We start from the raw sequence: 27,941 nt of genomic DNA, 5'->3' as shown, positions 1-27,941 counted from the left end.
CGATTTTATTTATCTTTTTATTTTTTTTTATTGCTTTGCACTTTTATAATGACTTGCCTTTGACCAAGGTTATATTTTGGTCACTCACACTCCATCCCTACCCCCACACCGACGCGATGGCTTCATAGAGCCCGCCCCCTATCCCCGCCTCTCGGTTTTCCCTAGTCTGTCATCCCCAACGCCGTTGTTGCAGCCATTTTACTGGAGAGCGTCGCCACAGCAGCCACCAGATGCCAAAACAGCGGCGGTGAAAGGTAATTCTGCTCTTTCTTGGCTAACAGTCAGACATGCTGCCGAAACGAAAGGTTTCTGGCGCCGCGAATACGTAATGTATTGTCAGGCGAGGTGATGGCCCGGCTAACTGCGGGGGACTGAGTTCGCTTCTATCGCTCGTAGCTGCTCAGACTGGGCAAAGACTGCTCGAAGAGTGTTGTTTGGCGGCCACTGGTCGTCTTTAGCGATTCACGTCAGTCGTTTCGTGTCAGCGCCGTTTTCAATTCAAAGTTTTAGTCCCCCCCTCCCCCCCATCATGACCAGAATGAAGGAGCTACGTGGTCGCTGGTCGCTATATTCAGGATGTAGAGTACTTCAATTGTTAACTATGTATTTCCGCTTCGTAAGGGGGGCGCTCTGGAGTCAACTAACGACGTAGGCTAGCACCTGCTATTCAACGCAGTGTTGTGTTGTGTTGTGTTGTGTTGTGTTGTGTTGTGGTGTGTGTGTGTGTGTGTGTGTGTGTGTGTGTGTGTGTGTGTGTGTGTGTGTGTGTGTGTGTGTGTGTTGGTCGCTATATTCAGGATATAGAGCACTTCAATTGTTAACTATGTATTTCCGCTTCGTAAGGGGGGCGCTCTGGAGTCAAGGAGCCTGCTATTCAACATAGTGTAGTGTGTGTGTTTGTGTGTTTCAGCCCGTGCAGCAGCCCGTGCAGCTTAAACTAATTATATTATGAGACTGATGAGTATTTGTGGTTTATATGAGGGCAACTTAAATCTAGCCTGAGGATCCACTTGTGTATGCAACTTTAGGTGGCAATAAGGCATTTTGAACATTGTGAGATATGAGGAAGTAAAATGTTTTTTTAATATAATAAAAAAAATCCGTATTGAAGCTCTTTCATCAGTGGTATATATCGCACACCCTTGCTGTCTGTTGTTTTCAACCCTTTCTATTCTCATGTTGTTGCTCTGCCCCTCTTCTATCCACCCCCCTTTGACAACAAGATCACTGAAAGCGGAACAAAGCGTTAGCACGCTACGAGGGCGCACCAACTTGTGATGTATTTACGTATTGGGGTGAATTCCAATGCGATGAAAAAAGCGAGCTACAAATGGAAGTATTTTCTTAGTTAATAAAAATATAAATATTTCGAAACCATTTTATTGTCTTAGTCTAAGCCTTTTTTTTTATGGATTATTGACATCGTTGTTGCGTAACATTTATTTTTTTTTTACTTTACGATGTTTGTCAGCCGGACCGGTGATCCTGGCTTCACGTTACTTGTGTACATCGTTGTGTAGCGACTTCTTCTTTTTCTCCTTCTTCTTCGTCGTCGTCGTCTTCTTGACTGACTGGACGTAGCTTTGGCGTAAGGCCGCCCCCCCACAGTCTGAAGACGTAACTGCACTTAAGGGGTGTCCCATTTCTAATCGAGCATCGACTGGAACCGGTTCTAAGGTTCCGATGCTCCCGGAATCGTTCAAATGTTTAAGTTTCGATTCCTGAGGGAGGGGCAATCGCAGAGCAGTATGCAAGTAGGTAGCGATGGAAAGTGTGCGGCGGCGCTCCAAGGTTTGTCTTCACTTCACAAAAGAAAATGATAAAGCAGCTAAATGCACGACCTGCAAAACGGTTATTTTGTGCAAAGGAGGGTGCACGACTAACATGATCAAACCGAGCGGGGTGTCCCCCCCGCTGGCAAGCTGCACCCTCTCCGCTTTCACCGCTGCCTGCTGGCGTCATCGCGCTGAGATCGCATGATGAAGTGCTACAGAATTCAAGAGTCCGGCGGTGGGCAGTGTTCTTAGTTGTTGGCCACTTTGGACTGTAGCGGAATGATGACGTCGTTGCCGCCAGACTTGAAGCGGCGCGCACCTCCGCCTGCTGCTTCCCGCCGGCAGGCTGCTCGCGCATTTTGTGCGCGAGCAGCGGGCGAAACAGCCAGAGGACAATGAACAATTATCCAGCACTGATGGAACCTGATCGAAAACTTCTGCATCAGTGCTTGATTTACGCCACGACTGGCACAATATTATGATTTAGTGAACGTGCCGCGCAACGTCACCCCGTGCGGCAGGTAAAAAAGGTGGTGATGTCCCGGGTGTCCCAATTCCATAGCGAGCCGATCGGAGCCGATTATCACCCGGGTCGCTTGCCGGGTTGTTTGACCCGTTGTGTCGCGCAATAGTGCGGCTCAGTGAGCAGATTCCACCGCCACCAAATGCCGATTTGTAGCAGGACATCTCCACGTTTTTTGGCCAGTGGAATTAGGGCGAGAAGAAGCTGTATAAGATTTAAATTAAAGTTCATAGACTTGATAAATATAATGTGAGAAATTCAAAGTAAAGTTCATAAAAGTTTATAACTTTAAAATTAATCGAGAAAGAACTTTTTGACCCTGCCTCTTAAAAAGAATCAAATCCAGAATCGCTCAGAATCGGAATCGAAACAAGGAATCGAAACTGGAATCGGAATCGTTCAAATTCAAACGATGCCCAACCCTAGTCATAAATGACATTGTGCCAAATAGTCGTGAGAAAGGGACAGCATATTGGCCGTTGGCAGACATATTCAGTGGTAAACTTGCAATGGTGAAGTTACGCAAGGAGAAAGCAGTATCAAATCATTCAACACTAAGAATCTAGTTACTCATTTTAAGCACAACGATGGACATATTTACAGAGTAGCAGGATGCTAGCAGCAAACGACCAGAAACTTCAGCTACAGAAGGCAGTCCACAACAGCAAGCACTCGATAAAGCAAAGCAGTACACTAAGGACAACTTAAAGCTCTTGACGACCAGCTATTTTCTACTGCGATCAAATGAGCCACCATTTGAGAAGTCATCAGCGCAGCCTCTATTTTACATTTTTTATAAGGAAAATAAGGGATTAATTGATAACAAAACATGTAAACAATCTAGGATTCATCAGAGTTTCAAAACGTTTTGGAATGAAGAGGAATTGCTTTCCAATTTCAGTGTTTACATTTGTATTTCAGAATGGACACAATTGGAACTTGTTTTTATACAGATCACCTCGGCACCAGTAAATAATGGTTATCAGCCATTACAGACTATATTATTATTGACATCGGCCAAAAATTTCCCAAGGTTGAATCCCCAATGATAACCAATTAACCCCTTGGTAAACCTGCCCTCCTGAGTTAATGTCATCACGCAAGGCAGCTTTAGCCTCACGGTATAGTCTATTATAATCTCAATATCTAAGTATGGCTTATTTAACCCTAGCAATGACTGACATTCCACAGAAAATCATCTCATCTCAAATTTATGGCAGTATTCAGAAATATCAGAAAGGACTAAACAGGACAGGCTCCATTGCTTTTGATATACATTTTCACAATGTTATTTGTCAGCGCAATGACTTGAAATGCAGAGGTCACAAACCAGGCAAATGCTCACCGGTCTCAATGTAAATGTGAGACACTCAATGTCCTTTAACGAAATATACTGGATAAATTAATCAAAGGCCAACAATGCCCTTATTCAGATAGATTTTATTCAAACTGTTTTGTCCAAGCTGTTCTCTTCTGAGAAGGTGGACAAAGAGCACCCACATGGTTGAGGTGCTGTGGAATAGGCCAGCCATCCACAGAATGCTAAAGACACATTGTTAAATTAGGACACGTATCTCGACATGCAGACATTTTGTTGTTGTTGTTGTTGTTACTTTTGTGGGGTAACTATGACCTAATATGATGTTCAAGTTAAAAAATAAGCAATGTATCCAGTTGGCATAGTTTTTCATACTCAATACCCAAGCTTTGTATGACATAATGCTAGCCAATGTTGCAATAGCGTCTTGCCTTGTAGCAACGATGATAGTTCCTAGTTATTTTCATTGGATTGAGCTGAGTTTTTGTCCAAATCCGATGTTCCTTCTGTTGTGTTTTTGGCTTTCAAAAGAAAAAAAATAGAACGCTGCCCTTCAAACTTTGAGGATATTTTTCATTACTGTAGTCACACTGCTTCAACGTTTTTACTTTGAGAAAACTTGCCAAGGGACAGTTATCTAGTTATGGTTGCTAAAGTGTGATTGGTCAGTAGCTGTTCCAGTGGGTCAGGTAATTGAAAAAACAATTATCCAGCATACTTGTGAGCATTGCAGCTTGTTCACTCAACATTCATATGCTTGTGGCATTGTATGCTTACATTATCAGGCAACATTTTTCTTGTTCATTGCTTATAAGACTAGAGACGGAGCCCAATGGGGATAAGAAGAACTCCAGGAGGTGGGACTTTGAAGTCTCTTAGGGCGCGGCCCCACAGCACCGCCTCGCCTCGCCTCGCCACGGTACGGTTGTAGAGCGGCCCCACTGGCCGCTACACGGTTGTAGGGGGCGCCGTTTTGGTACCTCAAGCGCCCATGGTCCAGACGAGGCGAGTTGAGTGGTGACGTCGCGATGAGCAGGGCACTGCATTGGCTCAGTGTTTTCGTAGATTTTCCCTTTCAGAGCGGACACCGACGCCAACTCTTCCGACACGGAACTTCCGTGTTCGCGAGTATGTTCAACCATATTTGCGAAAACGACGAGCGGCAAACGGCGAAGCGCTCGGAACAAACCGAGTTGCTCCTGCGTGAGGCGCGTTAAGTTAGGGAATCCGAGGAGTCTTGAGACGAGAGGAAATACGGATTCGTTGAGAGGACGTGGCTCTTCGCCGTGAGGAAGCCTCGAACACCGCGGCATAAAGTGGTCCTTGGCTCGCTAGGGCAGCTATTTCAAATAAGGAGTCGTGTTTACTGTCTGTTTGTTTTTAAATAAATGCTATTTCCCGTTGTATCTGTCTCGTGTTTACTTTTGGTGAAGATATAAAGGTTGAACTACACCTTTACTCTCCGAGAAAACGAAACCAGAAATTATAAATGTTGCCTGCATAAATGATCAACTGTGATTTCAGTGAGGGAAACTGTTCTTTCTTTAACAGAAAAGCAACCACAGGCCGAGCAGCGGGTATGAAACAACTTCTACTTTGTCCATCGCTGCGCTGTCGTGTATCGCACAGAAATAATGCCGTCGAAAACATTGTCCCGCTTTACGGCGTCGACTCCGCCCACGGTCTCGTGGACCCGGGGCTGTGGGGACACAATCGAACCGTGGCGAGGCGAGGCTATGGGGACGCGCCCTTAGGTTTGGTCTACATGCTGTCCTTTCTAGTGGTGACCATGCATGTAAGATCTCTGCCTTCTCCCCCGCCTATCGGAACAGCTGCCCTACCACCGTTATAAATAGCGCAAAGCAACTGTCTCAACGGTGTGCAAACACACCGCAACATCAGAAAACACGTGCAATTAGCATGGAACATGCTCCAAATTAATTCTAACCTTGGCAAAAATAAGGCTGGACACAGCCATACGTCCAGAGAGTCAGCTTTTGTTACCAGAACTGTTACAATACCATGTTTCCAATGGCACAACTATTGGTGATGGACCTGCATCCGATACAGAACTCTGCTAAAGTACGTAAGTGGTTTAGTGTTATTTTATTATCTGACTTTGCATGAATATTTTTTTTAATTTATGCGTGTTGGAGGCAGGTCCATCACTGATAGTGGTCCCCTTGGAAACATGACACCCACCTAGAAATTCACAATTTGTCTTTGTTCGTACTTGGTTGTGTTGGTTAGCATGCCAAGGATGCAACAGTACGTGTTAAAGAGCTGAAAAAGTCCTTTTAACTCAGCCCTTTTTAGCCGCCTTGCCCTACTGTGTAAATGTGACCCCAAGATTGGGTTATGAGTTGTTTGGCCAAATAGCCAGCTACAGAAGTAGTGTTAGAGGGGATCAGTTGAGTCACACCTTGGTGGGAAAGAGGTTTGAATTTCTGCTGACTTGTTGCAAAGCAACCTGCCACTATTGCAATATTTGGAAAGAATGCAGAGGAAAAGCAGCATTTCTAGCTACTAGCTAGAAATAACTGTGAACTGATGAGATCGTGGAGTATGCAAGTTGTTGAGGCTCAGAGCAGACATGGAAATCTGTTTTAATATTACAACTGCTAAAGCATTTTCAAACCGCAACCCTGCTTGCACTGACTTCACCACAATTTGCAAACTGGAAAAGTGTCTCTGGTTGAAAACAAATGTTGCTGCAGTGATGTGTTGTCTTTGTTGACATTTTCTTGGTTCATGTGGTGCAATTTCCCTAAGATCAACGACTCTATGATCTTGTGTGACATAAGAGTAGAATTACTCTAAGTTGTTAAAATTGAGCGTGTGAATGGGAAATAGAATGTGATTTTTGTGACTGTGAATGTGATACTGGCCTGTCACGATAATCAATGAATCAATTAATTGTGTAATATCTAATAAGGAACTCTAGTTTTAGCGACCTTAATAATTGCTATTTGCGTGCGTGTTTGTCTCACTCTCTACCAAAGAGACTAGAAGATACACCCGAGTGCTTTGGTTCCTTAGTGGAATATGAACAGAATTAACCCTCTTGTCAGTCATTTAGGGCAGTGGTCCCCAACCTTTTTAGCTCCACGGCCCGGTTTAGTGTGAGACAATATTTTCACGGACTGGCATGAACGCGCGATCATTGACCGAGACAAGCGCCTTTACATGCGTCAAGAGTTGAGCGTTCGATGGACGTAACGGAGAGAATCCGGTAATTTTTTCAAAATAAAATTGTTCCTTGGCCCGGTTTCAGTTTCATAAGCATTTCAGTTTTTAACACATGAAAATGTAAAAATCTACACACTTGGCATTTAAAAATGGCGGCTTTGATTTTCATGAAAGACTCCCACTTGGCTTTTGTCTAAACTCTTACCCAATCAGTGCCCTGCTCTGTGCTATATCACCATGGTTATCCCTGGCCAGCATGCTCGGAACCCCAAGGAAGCAGGGACCAAAGTCGTAACGGTTAGAACCGCAAGGTGAGCCAAAGTGAGCCAGTGGAAACGTGCCCTTAAGTATCTTTGTCTCTATGGGCGTGTTTTCATATCCTCGCCACGGTACGGTGTTGGGGTGTTTGCACTGGCCGCTACACGGTTGTAGGGGGTGCGGTTTTGGTACCTCTATCGTTGAGGGGCCAAGCGAGACGAAACGAGTTTAGTGGTGACGTAGTGACGAGCAGGGCACTGATTGGCTCAGATTTTCTGACGAAGGGTGAGAGCGACTCTCCGCGAAAACAGCGCAAAACCCAACCGCCATTTCTTTTTTGTAACGGTTCTAGTAGGTGGTGTGCGTTTTTAGTTGTGAAGATGGCTGAGCGATTTGTGTGTTTGTTGTTCTTGTGTGTTCAGCCTCGCCGCCCGGAGTCTTTCCTGTCTTTCCTGAATTCTTCGACTTTCGTCCATTTTTTTCTTATTAAAAAGCAACCACAGACCGAGCAGCAGGTATAAAACAACCTCTACGTTGTCCATTGCTGCGCTGTTGCTTGTCACAAAGAAATGGCGCTGACGAAAACATTTTCCCGCTTTAACGCGTCGACTCCGCCCACGGTCTCGTGATCACAGAGCCAATGAAAACACAATCGTACCGTGCCGAGGCGAGGAAATGAAAACACGCCCTAAGTAGCTCTACGAGCCTCCACCAGCAACCCCAGAGAAGTAAAGAGGAGGAACATGAGCAGAGATTGACTCACATAAACATGCAACTGGAGTTCGATATACCAGTCAAACATTTACCACTGCACAACTTGAGGAATTGGGCGACACGGTGGCGCAGTGGTTAGCGCTGCTGCCTCACAGCAAGAAGGTCGTGGGTTCGATTCCGGGGCCCGGGCCTGGGACCTTTATGTGTGGAGTTTGCATGTTCTCCCTGTGTCTGCGTAGGATCTCTCCGGGTTCTCCGGCTTCCTCCCACACTCCAAAAACATGCATGTGAGGTCAATTGAACATTCTAGATTGTCCATAGGTGTGCATGTGAGTGTGAATGGTTGTTTGTCTCTATGTGGCCTTGCGATGAACTGGCGACTTGTCCAGGGTGTACCCTGCCTTCGCCCTGAGACAAGCTGGGAGAGGCTCCAGCAGACCCCCGTGACCCTTAATAGGAATAAGCGGGTATAGAAGATGAATGAATGAATGAATGAACTTGAGGAATTCCATCAAACAATTTTTGAAGTATCTGGTTAAGCACCAAAGGCTTTTCATAAAACTGTAAATTTTTAGGGAGAGATAATGCATAAGTACTGTGTATGTGTAGGAAATTAAATATCATTAAATTTCATTATATAATCCCAGGATTGAGTCATGGGGCACACCATGTTTTAAAGACATAAAGAGGGAAGGCCCAAAACTGTTCAAAATCATATGACCAACATGATCAATATTCTTTATCTTTCTACTAAATGTGATGTAATGTTTTTTGGAGAAGATTAAAATTATGAAAAAGATCCTGTGATATGTGCAAGTCTTTTTATATGTGTGCATGCATGCATGGGTCATATAGTCGTACAAATGTCCGTGTGATTGAAAGCTTTTTTTTTATATATTTTTGGTAGGACTGGAGAAATGGCTGATGTGTCGCACGCTGCGGTGACCCGGCCATTGGCATATGACAATGAAGAGCAAAAGGTGGTTCATTCCTGGTCCCGGATCACCTCTGCAGGGCACAGCGTCCTTCTAGATGCTCTTAGGATCCTGAGTCCAATGTCCAATGACATTTCAAGCACAGAGGAGCTGGTTAGCTTCTTGCAAGACTTGAGCAAAGAGGGCCATAAGCCCACAGTGCTGCGCAGTAAGGATGTCTATGGATACCGTTCCTCTACAGCCCAGCCCCTGACTGAAGATCGGCTTAGGCCACCCAGCAGGAACGTCAGAGCCACTACTAAGAGAAGAGGAAGGAAGCCCCTTAACAAGAAAAAAGAAGTGCACCCCTCGTGGAATACGTCCGAGAAAAGCAGCCCAAGGATTCAAGGGGTTCGACCCCCAGAGTCGCAAGTGGACCCTAAACCTGTTGTCTGCAGTAGGATCACTAGTCAAACTCAAGAGATGTCACAGGTACTGCAGCCGCAGCCATGCCTCATACTGACCAATATCAAAGGGGTGTCTGGCTTCCACACAGCCAGGCTACAGATCCAGACTTGTTTGGACTCAATGTCAGAGGCACCGCCCGTTGCAAGTGTACAGCGGCAGTTCCCCCCTACACATTCAGGAATACCCTCGCAGCCTTCTCAGAATGGTGGTGTGGCACCCACCAAAGCTGTGGCCTTGTTCAGCCAGAAGAGCCTGTCATGTCCAAGGGGATTGGACGGAGCTCTCATTGGAGACTCTGCTCCAGTCTTTTATGCTAATGGTAGGTCATTTCTTGAGTCTCACACAGAACGTACCAGCAATGGCTGGAAGAGCCACAGGTCCCTCCAGGACGTTGGTGGCCCAAAGGACCTGAACAACGCAACACACCAAATAAATGGTTGGAAGGATAAAAACCGGATAAGATGGAAAGTGATCAAGGTCGATGACTCTCGCTCTGTGGCTGAGGCTCGTAGAAAAGCGCAAAAGATCCTACAGGTCAACTTGTCTCCAGTGATTCAGATCCAACCTCTCAGTCATGTGTTGAGAGACCTCAAATACCGTTAAAAAGTGACTGTTTGAATCAAACCAACATACATTGTTTTGTTTGGCTGAAGTTAGCATTTTTGCATCCATTAGCCTCTGCCCTGCTAAACTCCATTGCTCATTGCCAATGTCTTACCTGGGTTTTTGTGAGCTTTGTTGATGTGTTGCAAATGGAGAAGTCATCATATGTCAGGGGAAGTTCTACTTTCTGACAGAGGCACTCTGCGTTTTAAGTGCAACATATTTTCCCAGCAGGCTGGAAGAGGATCATTAATATAATTCTAGTACTTTTGCTTTGTCTTACCTATAGTTTTTCAACCAAACTTGTTTTTTTTTTTGTTTTTTTGTTTGTTTTTTTCTTTCATGTGATTGGCTTTGCTGAAGCTGCGGAGGAGTTTTGGAGTTGAGCACCCTCCTCCTGGTCGAAAGTTAATTTGGATTTCCAATACGCCAGAGTATGTTGTCAAGTCGTTGGAAACATCCTTATACACATATATACATATTTCTTATCTGGCAACATTTTGTTTAAAAAAAAAAAAAATCATTCTGAAACTCAACAAACAGTTGAATATCGAGATTGCCAGAAAATATTTTCAGAATCTTCAAACAGTTCAGCTGGTCGAATGGAAGAACCAGTGTATTGAGTTTGTCTATGTCTTCCTTTCAGTTTGTTTCCACTGGAACTCAGGAGGTCTCTGAAGTGTATGGCAGGAAATCAAGTCCACAGCATCTTAATGAGAAATAATCACACCCCTAATTATTTATTTGATCATTATGAGCGCCTGTGGCCTAGCTTGAACAGAGGCAGGACAAGTTTGTTCAATGTGTTTTGACTGAAATTCTATGGAGACTTTGATGTTGAAAAAGCAAAACAAGACTCCGTTCAAGGCAGCTGGTAAAAAGGATTGAGCAACAAAGTGGATTTACATAGGAAAAACGCCTCTATAAGTTAATACAAGTGTTCTAAGTAAGACTCCAAACTGAATTCTCAGAGTAAGTTTTCTCAAACTTCTGACTGTACTTTGAAATGCTAATAAAACGTTTCTATTTTTTCCTTCACCTTGCATCCACTTATCTACCAAAAAAAGCAACATTGCTGCTGCAGGCATTTGTGTGGCCAAGTACAAAGAAAAATGTCTTAGTAGATTCGCTAGTCTGTCACCTGACAAGGGAAATTTGGAACCTGTGCATTAACCTCCATCTCTGCATTTGATCTCATCAATGCTTTGCTGTGTTGGCTAGGAGCATTTTTACTTTGGAGAATTTCTCACCAATGATCAACCTGTAGCTTAAAACTGAAAGAAATGACTGAGAATGTGACAGGGCTTCATTGTTGCCTGTTTGTGGACATGGAAGTCCATTTTGTTTTTCTTTAAACTGTGATGTGTTGAAACACTTAGATTAATAATAAAACTTTTATTTGGTTTGATTGGTTTGAGTTCTTTTGGATCTACATCGGAGTACTTACAGGTGCAGCCTTTATGAGAATGCTCTTTATGTTCTGATTTGGATATTTAAAACTGTGTGGGGAACTTGAACCCCTTGCCAGCGTGGATGCTGTCACTTCACCGTTTGTGCTTTAAAGGGTCATTGAATGGCATAAGCTAAATTGTAATGCACAAGGGAAGTTTGAAAAAAAAAAAAAGTTTTATGCATTCAGATTTCCTTTTGGTGCTCACTTTTCTGAAACCGTTTTTTTTTTTTTTATTATTTATTTATTTTTTATGTCTAAAACAAACCGGGAGACCATCAAACATGGATGAAAGTGCTGTCCAAACAGAATTTTAGGTTTCAGACTTCAGACTAGTCTTACAACATTTTAGTCTTCAGAAGCAGTGCAGCTTAATCAATCATTCCAGCTAAATTAATTTCAAACTTTTTGTTTATTCTGATTATTGAATTTTAAGCTTTGAGAAACCATACAGCATTCTTGATCTTGGAATAATGTTGGGTCCATATACAGTAAATTAGCAGTCTCTGCCTCTGTTTTAGTTCACACCACCGGTTTATTGACCATTCCTGATGATGCCTCAATTCTCTCCACTTGAACTTTTCTGAGTTTGTGCTCTGGGAGGGTCCAGTGTCCCTCTTTCTTCCTGGTTCTGAAACCGTCTTGCTCACCACTACAAATTCCCTTTAGTAGCTCTTCCTCTGTTAGCTTTGTTTGCGCAAGACATGTAAAGTATTGTATTTCCTACATGATCTTTAAAATCTTTTTTTGTTTGTTTGTTTGTTTAATAAAACCAATCCTAAAAGAATCTGCATCCTTTTTTATAATGGTTAATTATGGTATATGCCGTATATATAAATAAATGTTGCATAGTTCAACATTTTGTAATACAGTACTTTTGCATATGCTGAAACATGATTTCAAATTGCATGATTTTTGTTCTTTCACCCATTTTAACGCTCAGTTGTCACAGAACAGTCACCCCAGTGAGGTTTGGGCATATTGGGGTGCCTTGGTTGACTTGTTCTGTTGCGATTTATCTTTGTTTTGATCCCTTTTCATGGAGTTATGGACCCCATTACCCCTCCAAAAAAAACAAAAAAACAAATGTAGTGGCACTAGTTTACTTTTTATTTTATTTTTTATTTTTCTCATCTTTTACTTAGCTTTTTTTTTTTTTCAGACTCGTTAGACATGCCCAGCCATCATAGAACAGTCATCTTGTTGAGTTCCAGGCAAATTTGAGTCACGCTTCAATTTATTTTTGTCATTTTGCATTTTTTTTTTCACTCTTCTTCTCATGTAAGCTATTGTAGAACAGTCATCCCACTGAATTTTGGGCAAATCTGAGTCATGGCCTCATTTCCCTCCCTGGCCATTAGAAATGGGCGTGGTCTGACATTTTGGACATGTTGAGATTTTTCATTCTTTTACCCTTTTTCGTGCTCGGCTCTCATGGTCAAAAATCTGAGTGGTAGATTAAATAAAAACATGAGGACGGTATGCCTCTCTTCAGAACAGTCATGCTTCGAGATGGATATCATGAATTACTATATGCATGCATGAATTCAAAGAAAGCCATGAATAAATTGATCGTCATTCATTTAAACATGCATGAATTGTGTGAATTCTCAATTCAAGCATGAGTTCAAATTAAGTCATGCATGATTTCACTTATTAAATATCATGAACTCATGCATTAAGTATAATGAATTCATGCATTTCACATCTGAAATCACAATGAATTCAATGTGCGAATTCAGTTACTGAATATCATAACTTAAACATTAACCAATCCATGAATTTATATATGAATTCCCAATTTTTACCTGACTTTTAATTAACGTATGCATGATGACAGGTATTCAATATATTGAATGAATGAATGCATTCATTATATTTAATGCCCAATTAATGCATGACTTAATTTTAATTTATGCTCAAATTTTTTTTTGCCACATGTTCTTAAGGTTATCATCACCATTGACATCCGTGATACAGGAGTCACTAGGCAGGAAAGTCCATTCCCTCTCATGTAATAGCACCTGAAGCTGAGAAATCTGATGAGGCCCCACCAAGGTGGAGTCTTGCCGGTCCTCCTCCAGGGATTCTGGCACGTCTGCTCGGTTTCCTCCTGGGGTTTGTGTAATGAGAAAAAAACAAAACCCTATATTTTATGCTGCTTTACTTCTCAGATTGTGTTTGTGGTTTATGTACGAGTGGAGAATCAAAACGTAATATGTAAGGAAACCATTTTAACACAACAGATGTGATGAGATGTTTCTTTCCATTGAGTTTTGCTTCTCCTGTACATTTTGTTTGAGACTAATCATATTTGAATTTGGTAGCCGTTGTTCTATGTGACACTCTTCTGCGACTTAATCTTATGTTATTTTGTTTCTATTGGTGTGGTGGCCCTTTCAAAAAGGGAGATTTGACAAACCCTATCAAATAACGTGCTACTGCTGGTGTAGACAGCTTCAACAACAGATGGGTGTGGCCACGGAGCCACCATTTGCTCCGAGTGTTTGACTAGACTAAAGCCATATGGGAGAAAACAAAACCATCAATCCACCAAGGAAAGCTTTCTTTGCCTTTCCTCCTTCATCCGTTGCCAAAAATGAATTGTATTTTGATTTTAAAATCCCTGTTGCTGCATTCATGCCAATTTCTCCTAAATCATCCTCTCTTGGAAAATGTAAGGTTTACTACAGCAGTTTCTTCCTGCTGTTGTCTGATGCTTAAACCAACTTAAAGATTGCTTGGTAAAATGGGCTTGCCAGTATTCAGAACCAACGCAGCACTGCAGGGTTATTGGCATGCCAGTTGTTTTGCGAAACCGGACAAATAAGGTCCTGCGACAAAAACTCGACACGATATTTGCACAGTTTCTTGTAAGTAGCCACACTACTCGGGAAAGATTGCAAAACACTAGCACGAACAAAGGCGCTGTGGTATACCACCATTATTTGTGCCAGCTTGCCTAAACAAAAGTGGTGGAGACGAGGGTCTCTGTTTGAACGATCGTGTGTGATCTCTGTGTCAAATTGGTTTATAATTGCCCAATCCCGGCCAAGTGTGTGAATTACATTTAAATGCCAAATGTGATTGCAAGTTTCATGAATGGGAGTGAGGCTGGCTACGTGTGAGTGTGCATTTAGCACCTGAGCTCTTCCCACCTTCCCCGGCTATTTCGTTCCCACCAGCTGTTGCCTTCTGCTCAGTCTCCGCAGTCCCGTTCAAAATGTCTAACCCGAGTGCAGAGCACCAACGGTACTTTCAAATGAGGTCTGCAGTGGCGGCAAAAAGCCAGCCAGCCTGCAGACATGGAGGTCAGGGTCTCCAGTCTGCCCCTCCCCCTTCCTCCCCACAGCGTTGCTTCTCAAACAGAATTGTTTCCAAGCCGCTTCGCTCTGCAGCAAGTGCTGTGGGGGAAGGGATCTCAGCAGAAACAGCTGCTCACTATTCACTTTTGGAAAGGTTACGTTGTCACTGATATGGTTTGAATGTGAAATCATACTTAAATTGTGCTAAAAAAAAAAGAAGAAGCCCTCTCTATCCAACAAGCCACCCAATAAACTGTCTACAAAACCTGTGTGGATGTTAAGAGCGCGTCGGGCTCGTTTCTTCCTCCTTGAGAGCCGGGAGCAGCGTTACAAAGCTATTTAAAGTGGAGGTCCACAGAGAGAGGGGAAGTGTTTGGGGTTTTTCAGTGCAAGCCGGCAGTCAATGCAGCAAAAATATCGCCTTGCCTGGACATTAGCAGAAGCGCGTTGCAGAGTGGAAGAAACAAACTGGTTTCCTCCATCAAAGACAAAATGGCTGCCTCCACAGTGAGTGTGTAGGGGGAAAAAAATCTGTCTTTGTAAACACATCCCTTTCTTTCTGCTCAGATGGATGTGAGGAAGACAAAGATGAGAATCAGAACAGATGTGAGGGTCAACATAAGACACAAATGCATTAATAAATATAGAGAGTATTGCCGAATCCGATTTCTGTGGTTTTTATGTAAACACTTAAAATATATTTAGTGAAGACGGCAATCACATAAAAAAAATGGACTGTATATGATTGACATGGAGGTAGCTATCCTATAGGATGCTTGTTGATGCGCTAGAAAGCCAAAACCTTGGTATGCATGGCATCTGCCACTGTAGGAGATTTTCAACCTGTCAAGAAGAGACAGCAGCTAGCTTACAGCATGCAGATAAAGGTCGCTTGTGTTAAGAGAAATAATGGAACTGAGGTCAAAGATCTCATGCTGTTAGAATTAACACTGACGCTGCTGCCTTTATCCTCATGCGTCTGAAGATCAGAATCCAGTACTGACTTGCTTTGAGTAATAAAGGGTTGAAGGTAAAGGTTAAAGCAGAGGTGGCTCACTGGGTCATCTTATTTCCGGCAGAGCCACAGGATCGCTGTGTGTAAGAGGCTTAACGATATTTCCTGCTTTCTGGGGGTGATGAAGATGGGATTTCGCTGTGGCAGACTCTGTGTTCACTTTTATAAATGAAAAGGGAATTGTGAGGTGGCACAATTCCCCTGCAAAAGTTGTCATTTTCAAAGAGAGAGCCGCCTTTGTGATTCGTACCCAACCCAACAAAGAAGGTACATTGCCACACCAGCTCTTTTAGAGAGCCATATTCCCGGGCTTGCATGATGGTGAACGTCTTAGCTTGCAGCATCAGCGGCTGGTGGGTTTCAGTGTCTCATCAGTTCGCAATCGCTTCTCTCCTTTCCCTAGTCATTATTGATCTCCTCCTGCTGCTGATGTGGATTTTCAGACGAGACGGACCCAGTCAGGAGCCAGTGAGAGACTGACTCTGGTCCCGCCTTAGTCTCGACACCTTCGCTTGACGTTTGCCAGTTTCTTCAGACTGAGGTTTTCTAAGTTTAAAAGTACTCAAACTTGCTTTAAGAAAAGCATGCAAAATCCAAAGAAGCGCTGGAGTACAGCAAGGTTGAGTGTGGAGAGCTTTATTTTTCCATATGGAATACAAAGCCTGTGTAGTATATTCCTCTGTCTCTTTTGTCCTCGTTTTGTCAATTTGTTTGGGGTGGAAAGGTTTTACTCATGGAGTCTAAAAGCTCTGTTTTATCATATTGGGCATACACATTAGGTTCCTAATGGGGTCAAAGCCTTGTTAGTTGAGGCCACCCTTTTTTGTTAGCATAATTTCCAAGCACACCTCCCAGTAGGAACCAGGCCTCAGGTATTAGTAGTCGTAGCACTCAATGAAGTAATTTGGCTTCATGTTCTACAAATTAAAATTAATTCTTACGCCAAGCTAAACAAATTTAGTATCCGAAAGCAGTGAAAATGACTGGCTCATGTGCTGAGTCATCAACTCTGAAACATCCTGTGTGAAGACTTGGAGACTCACTCACACCATTAAGACTTTCTGTGTGTGCGTGGGGGGGTTATTTATAGAGGAGAGAGCACTGTGCTCCTCTGAACACTCCTAAAACTTAAATACAAATATATGCCACTATGGGAAGGACATAGAAATTTAAATCTTAATTATATAAACACCTATTTATGAAAAATTTAAGTCATTAGCCATTTTTGGTGTTGATGGTATTTGTCCAGATTGCAGTGGTATCAGGGATAACACTGCAATCTGGTATCCCTCCATTTGGCATTTCCTCCGACTGGGATCAACTGGAACCAGCAAACAGGTAAGTGGAGTAAGCTAGCAACTAGCTAGCTAGCTTGCGCTCTCTTCTTTTTAAATTTTAGTTGAATAAAATAAAAAAAAACGAGCATGGAGGAAAATGATTGTGAATCTGGGACATAAAACACTTGTTGGACAAAGTGAGCAGCTCTTTATGTCTGCTGTAGGAAGTGCAAAAGTAGACAGCCGGACCAATGGGAAGTTCCCACTTTACCTGCATGAATTAGCTCAGAGACACTGATACACACACACAGAAGACAGAGAAAACACAACAAAACAATCAACAATGAACACACACCAGCACCCCCTTTGTAAAATCACACACACTCACCCTTCCCCCACACATTTAACAACATGCCCTGGGGAGCCAGCCAACGGGACAAAGGTGATTTAAGAGGCTCCTCCCCTGAAGCAGTGATAGATGAAAGAAGTTATCAAGACTGGGAGGAACAGCTCTTTCCATTTCCAGTGGAGAAGAAGATCCACTATTTATCAGCCTCACCTGAAGCTTGGCTGATCAGATGTTACTTCAGGTTTTCCTGTTTTTTAGTACACTAGCATTAAAACAAAACATGAAATGAGGTGAAAGAAAATAAAATCTCAGTCCAGTGGACTCTCAGATTTCAAGCACAACCATTTCAAAAATTTACTCGACCTTTAAAACACATTTCTTCCAGTCATAAGACCACTTGAACCAGTGACGTCAGGATCCACTGTCCTTTTTCTTACGCCCAGAGGTATCTTCCAACTCTGGAAGTGCTACTTCCAGGGCATTTGTCTTTGTTTTGAGCCATTGAACTTTAAAACACAACTATGCCGTTTGATGGGCCTTGTAGTACCAACTTCACACTCACAGAGTCCTTTCTCTTACGACCTGAGCTATCTTCTGAAGTTCTGACTCTTGGAGGTCCGCTTCCAGGGACATTTATCAGTACTTTTTGTTGTTTTTGGCCTTAACAACACAACTCTGCTCGTCATAAGACTTGAACCAGTGACTGACCTCAGGATCCAGAGTGTGTTGTTTTAGTCCTTGAGCCATCTGTCAGCTCTTGAAGTACTACTTCCTGGGTATTTGTCTTTTTGTTTTTGGGCCATCGGACTTTAAAATAGAGCTCCAAGTTAAAATCTGAAACACACTTTCGAAGTAAAATTTAAAAAAAAGTGATTTTTTATTTTTTGCTAGTTAATCACAATTTTTTTTTCACACACAACTTAGTAATGACTGCCTGGCCCTAAATACAACACAAAAGTTTTGCAAAGTTGCTCAGATTTTTTTTTTTTTTTTTTTTTTGCTTTACTGCAGGCAGTAAAGCCTTGAACCGCTCCGTCTCATGCTAAACTATAATAGGAAAGTCATGTCAGTAAGTTCCAGGCTGATTAATGTATTTTGAGATTTTGTTTTTGTTCCAGAAGGAAAAACAACATACTACAGTGTGTCATTTGTTCTGATATTCCGACATGTTGAGATTTTGCATTGCACCACTCTTTCTCATGCTGAAATATGATAGGTTGGTCATTTTGGTGAGTTTCGAGGTAAACAAATCCAATTTGGTTTGTCTCCTAAGAAAATCGATTAATGTATGTCTGTTGGTTTTTCAGAGTTTTTTGTATTGTACATTGCATTGTACGACTCGGTCTCATGCTAAACCATGATAGGACGGTGTGAGTTGTAGCATGTATCTTGAGGTTCAAGGTGTTGAATTCAACTACAACTACTAGTTTGTCTTTAGCTGTGACATGAAATCACTAATGATAACATCTGATCTTGTTCCACAATACCTTTTTTTGTTCTTGTTGTTGTTGTTGTCTTTGGTATTTAGATGTTAGAAAAGCCAGCTGACATTTTCCCCTTCGCAGCTGACACGCAACAATATTCTAGTACACTTGACACTTTTTACACTGTTTGTGGCCTTAGCACCAGGGCATGATGTTGTATCTCATCCACTCACACTACCTCATAGTTGGTATTTGGTGAGTGTAACCCAGCTCTTCAGAACCTGTGAGGACAGGACACATTTTTCAGTTATACTAATGTTACTGTACATTTAAGTTCGACATTTAAGGCTTTTTACTTAAATAGCCACTGTAGAGTGTAGCGCACTCTGTCAAAACAGAAAATAGCCGTGAATTTTCCGACATGAAGAGATAACACCTAGCCTACCAAGCTGTTTCCCTCAGTGGACTCCATCCCTCTATGCACTACTTGTTTTGGCTTCTTTGCTTGTGTAAACAGTTGGTCAGCAGCTTTGACTCCAAGGACACCGTCGGCAGACTTCAAATTCTCTGTCCAGTGTCCTGCGAAAAGCATCACTTCTTTTTTGATCAGGATCATGAAGAAAAAAACCAGAGAGCTGAGAGAACTGGGGGTTAAATGCTTTTACCTGATCCTGGAAGAAATTTAAATTCACAACACACAACCATACACCAAGTGTAACCAAAGCAGCATTTTAATTATGAATCATAATCAATATCATTAACCTCCACGATGGTAAAAAAAAAACAATGATTTTTTTGATTTTAAATGGAACATCTGGGTTAAGTGACAAGATCATTTTACCAGCTGGGAAAAGGCTGAACCACAGAAAAGTAATTGTGTTTGTAAAAAAAAAAAAAAAAATCCAGTTTTCGAAGTTCAAAACGTTCTACTCGTCCAGGTCCAGAATCTTTGGAGGTTCCTCGGCTTCCGTTTGCTCCATTTCTTGACTGTTATCCTGTGGGAGAGGTGATGATAGAGTAAGGAGTCAAACTACCTCCAAAAATGAACAGCCAGTTTGGACTTTTAACACTGCCATAGGTCAGGCTTTGTAGCTGTGGCCATCAAGTAACAAAAAGCCACAAAAGTGATTTGTGGGGAAAAAAAAATAAGAAGGCCAGAACAAAACGCACTAAACTGCACTAATTGCACTAAATTCTATAAAATTATCCTGTCCTGTAAAGTAAACTTGGAAAGTAGAAAGTAGTGAGGATCTCTCCACCACTGAGGAATGTTTAATTTCTCAGAGACACCGTGTTCAGCACATGGCTGACTTGGGTCAGAATTTCCCAGAACAAACTCTCAGCAACAAAGGTGGTTTGATTCTCTGAAGTTCTTACCCCAAATGGCTCAGCGAAGGCTCGAGAGCCGTTGTAAAGTGGGTTTGGGATTGAGACCAGGGTGGGCTTCTTCCTGCCACCTGTCGGATCGTCCTCGTCCTCGTTCTGTGAAAGAGGAAATGGTAAAACAGCTGTCAGTGGGTAACAGGTCAATATAAAATACAAATTACTCCTCATTATGACAAATACGTTTTGACACCGCTGTTCTCATAAACCCCTGGCCTGACACTTCTTAAATCCTTTAGGGGTGATCTTGTGTATCCATCTGGTGACGAGCCTACAGAATGTGTTTCAGCTATTTGAGTTGTGATTGTTTGCAACATGTAGAGGCTTCATGTGTACAGTCGCATCTTCTCTGGTTCTCCAGAGCAGCTTGGATCTGTCACCTCTGAAACCTTCAGGTCTTTTTGCATTAAGGAAGCTGACTAGTTTGAGAATCCGCTGAAATGTTACAACCAGTGGCGGGCCGTCAGGGCCAGCAAGATCTTCTCTGCTGGCATAACCATGCTTTGAAAAGTAAATTTTCCTGTAAATATGAAAATTAAGTTGTTCTCCATATTCAGTTCTTCTCACATCATATAACATCCACTTAGTTGCGTTGCTTCCATTGTTGAATATTACGGTAGAATTTTATCCAATCATATTTCAGCTAGCTTGTGTTGCCAGGTATGAAAGCTCAGAGAGTGTAGTTTTGGTGGACATAAAACTTTGTTGAGGCATCTCCTAAAATCACCTTTGATTTTGAAGTTTCAACAGTATCAGTGGCCCTAGTTACTTAGCCTTAATTATGATTTAAATGCTCCGGAAACTGTGTTTTGCTTGACTAGATCCCCTATAAGAAGGTGATGTAATGTGTACAGTAAGTATGATTCTTTATGGATTCTCGAGCCGTAGTCAGCGTCATATTGAGGATATTGTGAGGCGTATCATTTTAAGGTGGACTAAATATGACGTCACTGATGGCATAGGATGGGCCTGAAACTACTGACTGCTACAAGAAGAAGGACTCTGTTCGTTTTTAAACTTCTGAATGTTGGTGTCCAACTTGGCAAAAAATGCTGATCAAAATATGCTGTCCAACTGGGCAAAAACTGCAAAACTGGTTCATGCTTTTACTTGCATTGAACAGTCTAGTCCAGTTCAGTCCGCACTAAACAGCTACTTCCACTATGGTTCAAAGCAAAACTAAATTGTTCTTCTGCCAATCGGTCCACCTCCCTTTGGTTGCTCCAAAACCCCTTTTTAGTTTGGTACTGGCATCCAAACAAACGTGCTTGTCTCCGTTCCCGGGAGGATTTTCCACTGATGTTTTTCTCGCCAGTAATTTCGTTTTCTTTTTTTTTTCTGTTTTTTGGTGGGCTCAGCTGTGTCTTTGAACAATGACTGCCAATACAAGTCCAACCGGCCAAACAAGTCTTGCTAACCTCAAGCAATTAGTTCACAACTCTCCTCCTCTGGGTTTGGGTCCAATGGGGAACGAGGAAGAAGAGACAGAGAAATTCTAAAACCATGTTTGGTAGCAAAAGTTTTGTAGCTTCCAGCAGATTCACTGTCCAGTTTCGACTCCCCCTGGGTGGCTGTTTATATGGTTTTATATCTGCTCCCTTCTTAACCGCCTTCTTTTATCTGCACAGTGACGTAAGATGACACAATGTCTGCAGAGTCTGAAAACAGCTAATGGCTCAACGACTGCAGCCTAGACAGGGTGAGGAAGTCGACAGTTTATTAATCTGCGGTCCACATTTTCATGGTCCTCTGTGAGGGCTGAGAATGTTTTTTTCTGTATTTATATAATTGAGCAGAGGAGAATTGCTCTGCCTGGATTCCGAGCAGCGTGTGAAAAGACCCATTAGCGTTTGCTCGCAGTTTGCTCTTACAATGCAATTTCTCAGTGGCGAAGGCAATCTTTGCAAGGTGCCGTGGCATCTTCACACCATCTCCTCTTTTCTCTTACAAGTCACTTTTGGTCACAAAATCCACTGTTGCCTTTTTCTACAGTGCTTTCGGTTTGGGCTGGTTGGAAATATGTCCATTCGAAATTCGAAGAGGCTTAACCCAACCCTAAACCCTAATCCTGACCCTTCTTTAACCTTTTTTTAAGGGTTTGTTTATGAGGGGTGTGTGGGGGGGGGGTCTGAAAAAAGTTAAACACAAAATGAAGCAATAAAATCTTGTATATTTGTTTGTTCCAAGACCTACAATAGTATATAATATAATAATAATAATAATAATAATGATATATAATTAATGGTCAAGAACCAGAATATCTTTTCACATTTTATATTTCACATTTTTATATGTGCGTGTGTTTCTGAGAACTGGCTGTCATACTCTGAAGTAGTGGAAGCGGAAGGCGTCGGTCTTGTGCTTGAAGACGTAGTAGCCGAGAGCGGCAAAGACACAAGCCAGCAGCACCGTGACCAAGATGGCCGACACTGTGCCGCTGGAATGGGCGTGGCCTCGGGCGGCATGATGGGGGGGCACCTGGAGATTTCAAAACAAAACAAAACAAAACAAAAAAAACACTCGTAAACAAGTCACTCACGAACTACACGAGATACACAAGACGCTCGTTAGAACCCACTCGCCCCGTCTCCCCTCCCTCACTCCCTCACTCTGACACCTCCTCACATACAAGCATTTCGGTCCGCCTCACTCCCATAACCATGGCAACTCTGCTGTCGCTATGGAGATGCGACTGTGTCCATTCATCACCCCCGGCTTCACCGAAGAACGGTTAAAAAAAAAAAAAAAAAAAAAAGGTGATAGAATTAAAAATTGATCACTAATCTCCAAAGCCAATCAGATCCACCTCCTTCAGTGGCTCCACATGACATGTGACTGACCCTGACAGCCATTTTGCTTGTCATTACAGGAGGGAGGAAATGCTTCCCCGAGACAATTTGTCCACTCTGGAGAGGAAAGTCAGTTTATGAAATATTCAGTGTGAGAAGTTGTTTCTCCAGTTCTGCTGAAAAGCACAAATAAAATAAAAAAATCCACAGGACAGACATTAGATGCAAAGACACAACGACAAAATTCTTCTTCTGCTCAGTCAGCCACAATATTAACACTGAGGGAGGGAATCATTTCCCAGGACAAAGGAAGTGCTTGATCATGGGTGGGTTGGTGGTACTTGAAAGGATCCTTCACTGATTCGCGACCAGCTTGGATCCATTTGGAACCATTTTGAACCACTCTTTGATCCGTTTTGGCAGGATAATCCAGAGAATGTGGTCTGCCTTCCCTCACTTGTCCCTGGAATTCGACTTGCCTGCCCGAACAGCCGAGAACTACCAAGCACTGGTTCCGCGTGTTCGCTGCCGGACAAAGAAAAAGTAAATGTATGGATGGAACGGCAGAGAGGGCAGTTTTCAAAGCTGACACACAGGAAGGCAGGGGTGCCCGTGTCGACCTGTGCGGAAAACAGCGGGGAGCGCCCGGAGCAGAGTGGGAGGAGCCGAGAGATGCTGCAGGCGAGAGCGGCGACGCGGCCCGCAGGCAAGGCCGAGGAACCACGTGGGGCGGTGAATTTCAACGTTGTCAGTTTGCTCTCAAAGACGCCACCGCACAGAATAAAAACAGAATGGAATCGCGCACATACTAAGGAGCAACAAAGGACTTTGAAAGAGGAAATCAGGTGTAATGAAGAGGTGAAACGCTCACGTGGCTGAGAAACGGGCACAGTGCATAAGGCTGCAGCGCTGAGGGTTCAGCTGTTCTGCGGTTTTTGCCGAAGGCAAAATTGATCTTCTAGAAAATATTTTCTTCCTGGCGAGGGAGACACCACCAGCCGGAGGGCTGAAGCTGAATCTGAAAAGTGTTCTCCAGTGCTTCGGTCGCCAAATGTTGAGCTGCTTTGCCGCGGTGCTGCGGTCAGTTGGGCTCGTTCACAACCTGCGGCCATTCTGCCCGGTTTGCTGACTGTGGGAAGTCTGCTTTTGTTGATGTTTGTATACTGAGAAGAAGGCGACACAGTACATCTCAGCTTTTGTGCCACAACTGGAAAGATGGTTTGTGATCAAAATCATAAAATCCTATTGGTTGAGGATTGTTTACTAGCCGGAGTGCTCCTCCAATAAAGTTCTGTCCTTGCCCTGCAGGTGAAGAAGGCTTTTTAAAAACAATGCATTCTGGTCATTGACGGGTTTCTTATGCTTGGCCTAAATGACCAATTTCAAAAATAACCCAACATGTATTACAGCTTTGGGCACCAAGCTCTATATAATGTGGACCAAAGACGAAGACAGTGAACATGACTCAGCTGCAGGTCCGCTGCAGATGCCAGAGCAGCTACAAATTATCCTCCAGCTTCATCCAGTCCAAAAACTCAAAAACGTTCTCACCTACTGCCAGGAGCGACAAGGCCCGTCGTTATCGTCACTATATTTGGCTGCAGTGAGGCATCCCTGAGCATTTTTATTTTCACCCATGAGTGAAAGGCTCCAATCTGCCCATAATTACCGTTCCCCTCTGGTTCAACGCGCTGACATTTCTCAGTCTGAAAACGACCAAACCAACATGGCAACACAGAAAACAAAAATAAAGGTTCTAGCCAAGTCGAACAAAAAATCATCTCAGCCGAAATGTCCTGCCCTCCCATTAAATTGAGTCTGCACTGCAAGAGGGATCTATCTATCTATCTATCTATCTATCTATCTATCTATGCATAATTCCCAGCCGCTGTTGCATCAAACGTAGCATCAACCACTATCGGACAGTAAATAGGCGTCAGGCTCAATTCACCACAGTGGAAGCGGACGACTGGGTGCTCAGCAGGCGACGACACGCACACGAGTTCCCGGCCGCTTCAAACCCAAGTCGCTCACGGGGCCACTCCCTTTTCTCCACGATGACTGATCGCTGATAAACCCAGAGTCCAATTAAACCGCAGCATTTATGTCGCTTCGGAATTTTCCGTTGCGTCACCTCCTCCATGGCTACCGGCACACCTGCCCTCCCCCGACTTAATGAGCAGCACACCTGCCACCCATCCTCTGCAGCCAGCCACGCCCCCCCCCCCCACACCCACACACCCACCACCAGGCACACAGTCAGTCCCTCCCCAGCCAGATTGTCTTTGGCGCCATGTGAAGCTCTCTCGCGGCTAACTCCAGACTCCCTCCCTCCCTCCCTCCTCCCTTATCCCTTATCCCTGCCCCAATACTCTGACCAGCTTTCTTTCCTTGACGCCTCTGCTTGTTCATCCTCCCACCGGCCTGTCTGTCTAACTTTATCCAAATAAAAACATAACCTTTGTTTTTCTAGGGAAAGAACACACGCTTTTCAGATCCTGAAACATGTTTTCTATTCAATTAAACGCTCAGTGCATGTACACAATGGAGCTTAACCATATTTGTATGTAAATGTCTACAGAGCATAGGTGTCAAACTCTTTATATTTTATTTATTTTGTAGGGTTTTTTATTTGAATTTCAATTTTGCATGTGTGCAATATCAAGTGAGTCATTGTATAGTATTAAGCTTTTGCTTGTTCCATATTCAGGTTGAAGCAAAACTTGTTTGGGTCCATGTAAAAAGGTTCACTGTAATATCTGGAGGAAGATTTTTTTCTTTTTTTCCAAGTAATATCAGTGTTTGCCCACGACTTTGTCCAAGTTTTACATTTTGGACCCACTGTGGATTTGAGTTTGACCCCCCTGCTGTAGAGTCTGCTGTTTTATTTTGTATTTTTTTGTTTGGTTTGTTTAGATTTTTTTCCGCCTTTTTGGCTCTTTCAATAATGTTATCACAAAGAAAATGTCAGTTCTGTCTTATTTGTTATACAATTTAACTTTCTCATTAAACTTTTGAGTTGTTGGTTACCAAAGCAGAAAATATTTGGCTTAAGCCTTGAATGCCTCAAATATTTCATTATGAATTTTATTCAGGGATTAAATTATTGACTAATTTTCCACTGCATTGAGAGCTCAAGGCTACAGCTGCTTCATTACTCTAACAAAATGTAATTTTTAAGGTTCTATTGTACATAAAGTCATTGGTGAGTTAGAAGTGTGCATGCAACTGAGCATTTTAAGAGATTGTTTATTCCTTCGGCTATAAGGCTGTATAACAAATGTCTCTAAACTTAACATGTGCACTTTATCACTATTGTTAGGAAGTAATGTTTTTGTTTTTTGTTTTTTTTTTATAATTTTTAATTATTATGTATTTATGAATGTGTTTTGGGGGCTATGTGTTCTTGTGTGTATTTCTCTTGCTACTGGACACCTGAATTTCTCCTACGGCAGATTAATAAAGTATATCTATCTATCTATGTAAGGAAGCCAAATTCGCTAATTATGCTGTTGAAGTCAATAAAGCTGACAAGTGAAAGCCTGACAGCGCGTCTGAAACCAGGAGGGAGAATGATTCAGCAGTGGGAACAAGGATGAGGGCAAGTGAGGGCAAGTGAGGCGACAACCAACCAGGCATAATTCATTCAAGGAAAGATATAATTGAATTTGGATACATCTTCTACGATCCAATGTCGCTTATCTTGCTACAAAGATTAGGAAAATTGATTAGTTGAGTTGTGATGTTATCAAATGGAACTCGAACTGTCCTTTCCTGAATACTAAAACACAACCACCAGTTGGCAAAGTCAGAGCAGCGAAAAGTGACATAATGTGTACGAAAAAAAAGAAATCATGCGCATGACACCTCCTAGTGGCAGGACTGCATCAGTTCCAATGTCAACAATTTCAAGCAAATTAGATTCAAAAATTTCCATCAATCCATCTCTGATGTGTGTTTGTCGTGGTCATGTTAAATATTTAATAAATTGAAAACCAAACAAAAAAGCCATTAATAGAACATTAGGATCAAAGTCAACACGAGAGAAACGTCACAAACTCGTCATCAAACTCCAAACAGGATCATGTAAAATTTGGTGTTATAGATATAAGTTACAGACAATGCCCCACCAAATACATACATACATACATACATACATACTGTATTTCTTCCTTCTTTTTTTTTTATCAGCCAGAGTTCAGAGTTATCCTTTCACTCACACCGCATTGTAGTTAAACCCTACACGGCACTCACCAACATAGGGGGCGCTGCCAGTGGTGCTTCAATGACATGGATGATGCCGTTTATAGCAGGGATGTCCCAGTCCAGCAGCAGCCGCTGGTTCACCCTCTTGTAGTTCTGAAGGGATAAATAGACGACAATAAGCTCTTATGATCGACGAAGAACGTATTGAAACGGAACTACATATTTTTCGGTGTGTACTAGTGTCTCACCTCATTGTCTCCATGGGTAACAGTCAGGTTAAACCCAAGTCGGGATACGATGACTTCCTTCTGGTGTAAATCTTTAAATGGTCGTGTGCTGTGATTGGCTGAGAAGTGATACTCAATATCTCTTTCCGACAGCGTCTAGACACACAAACGCGCAATAATGTTGCATAAGCAGTTTGTGTGGCGAACCCCAGGGCTCCCAACTCGTGCCTCTTCCTTTCTTACAATATCCGTGTTCAAAACATTTTAATACATATTTTTAGTGAATTAAATAATATCAGAATATTTTATTCTTCTAATCTAGATACAGTATTTTAGACGTAGCTGAAGACAGTTTACAGGACCTAAAAACAGATATTTGCAGCTAGCTGTGCAAAGACCAAGTACTGGAGGTGGAGAACATACAACACCTTGTTTTGCGTGAAGCCAGAGTTATGAGGCACAAACAACATGACCTCCGATGTTTTGTGAGAGAGAAATTCCACGAGTCGCTTGCCCTCTAAGGATGAGCCGCTGTAGTCCAGTAGCAGCTACAAGGAAACAGAGAGCAAGAGAGGATGAAGTAAGTGAGATTTTATGATCAGTTTCATTTGGACTGTAATGGAAAATCACTTTGTGAAGGGCTATTGCGTTGCAATTGGGTATTTTTTTTTACAATTGTGGCCTAAAAAAAATTCTCTGTGCCGTCGTGACCTCAGATGTTATGGCAATTAGACACTTCAGTGATTCTTCCATG

General features: G+C 42.6%; 2 protein-coding genes across 4 annotated transcripts in view; one reads left to right on the top strand and one right to left on the bottom strand.

Moving 5' to 3' along the window:
- The first annotated feature begins 100 nt into the window (after positions 1-100).
- On the top strand, positions 101-11,999 carry ccdc71 (coiled-coil domain containing 71). Its single transcript, XM_076025164.1, has 2 exons — positions 101-254; positions 8,685-11,999. The coding sequence occupies exon 2, from the start codon at positions 8,695-8,697 to the stop codon at positions 9,760-9,762; it is 1,068 nt and encodes a 355-aa protein (XP_075881279.1). The 5' UTR covers positions 101-254; positions 8,685-8,694; the 3' UTR covers positions 9,763-11,999.
- A 7,296-nt stretch (positions 12,000-19,295) lies between these two features.
- Positions 19,296-27,941, bottom strand: part of stab1 (stabilin 1) — a 42,561-nt gene continuing 33,915 nt past the window's right edge. For all 3 annotated transcript variants that reach the window (XM_076025159.1, XM_076025161.1, XM_076025160.1), the window contains 6 exons: positions 27,616-27,735; positions 27,209-27,343; positions 27,009-27,113; positions 22,291-22,443; positions 19,960-20,064; positions 19,296-19,577 (listed from right to left, as the gene is read on the bottom strand). In XM_076025159.1, coding sequence (XP_075881274.1) covers positions 19,509-19,577; positions 19,960-20,064; positions 22,291-22,443; positions 27,009-27,113; positions 27,209-27,343; positions 27,616-27,735 — 687 coding nt within the window. In that variant the 3' untranslated portion in view covers positions 19,296-19,508. The remainder of the gene's footprint in view (positions 19,578-19,959; positions 20,065-22,290; positions 22,444-27,008; positions 27,114-27,208; positions 27,344-27,615; positions 27,736-27,941) is intronic.

The sequence above is a fragment of the Nelusetta ayraudi genome, unplaced genomic scaffold, assembly GCF_046127955.1.
Source record: "Nelusetta ayraudi isolate G7.1 ecotype Tasmania unplaced genomic scaffold, CSIRO-AGI_Nayr_v1 ptg000017l, whole genome shotgun sequence".
Lineage (NCBI taxonomy): Eukaryota > Metazoa > Chordata > Actinopteri > Tetraodontiformes > Monacanthidae > Nelusetta > Nelusetta ayraudi.
Note: the sequence above shows the minus strand (reverse complement) of the source record. Positions and strands in the feature narration are given on the sequence as shown.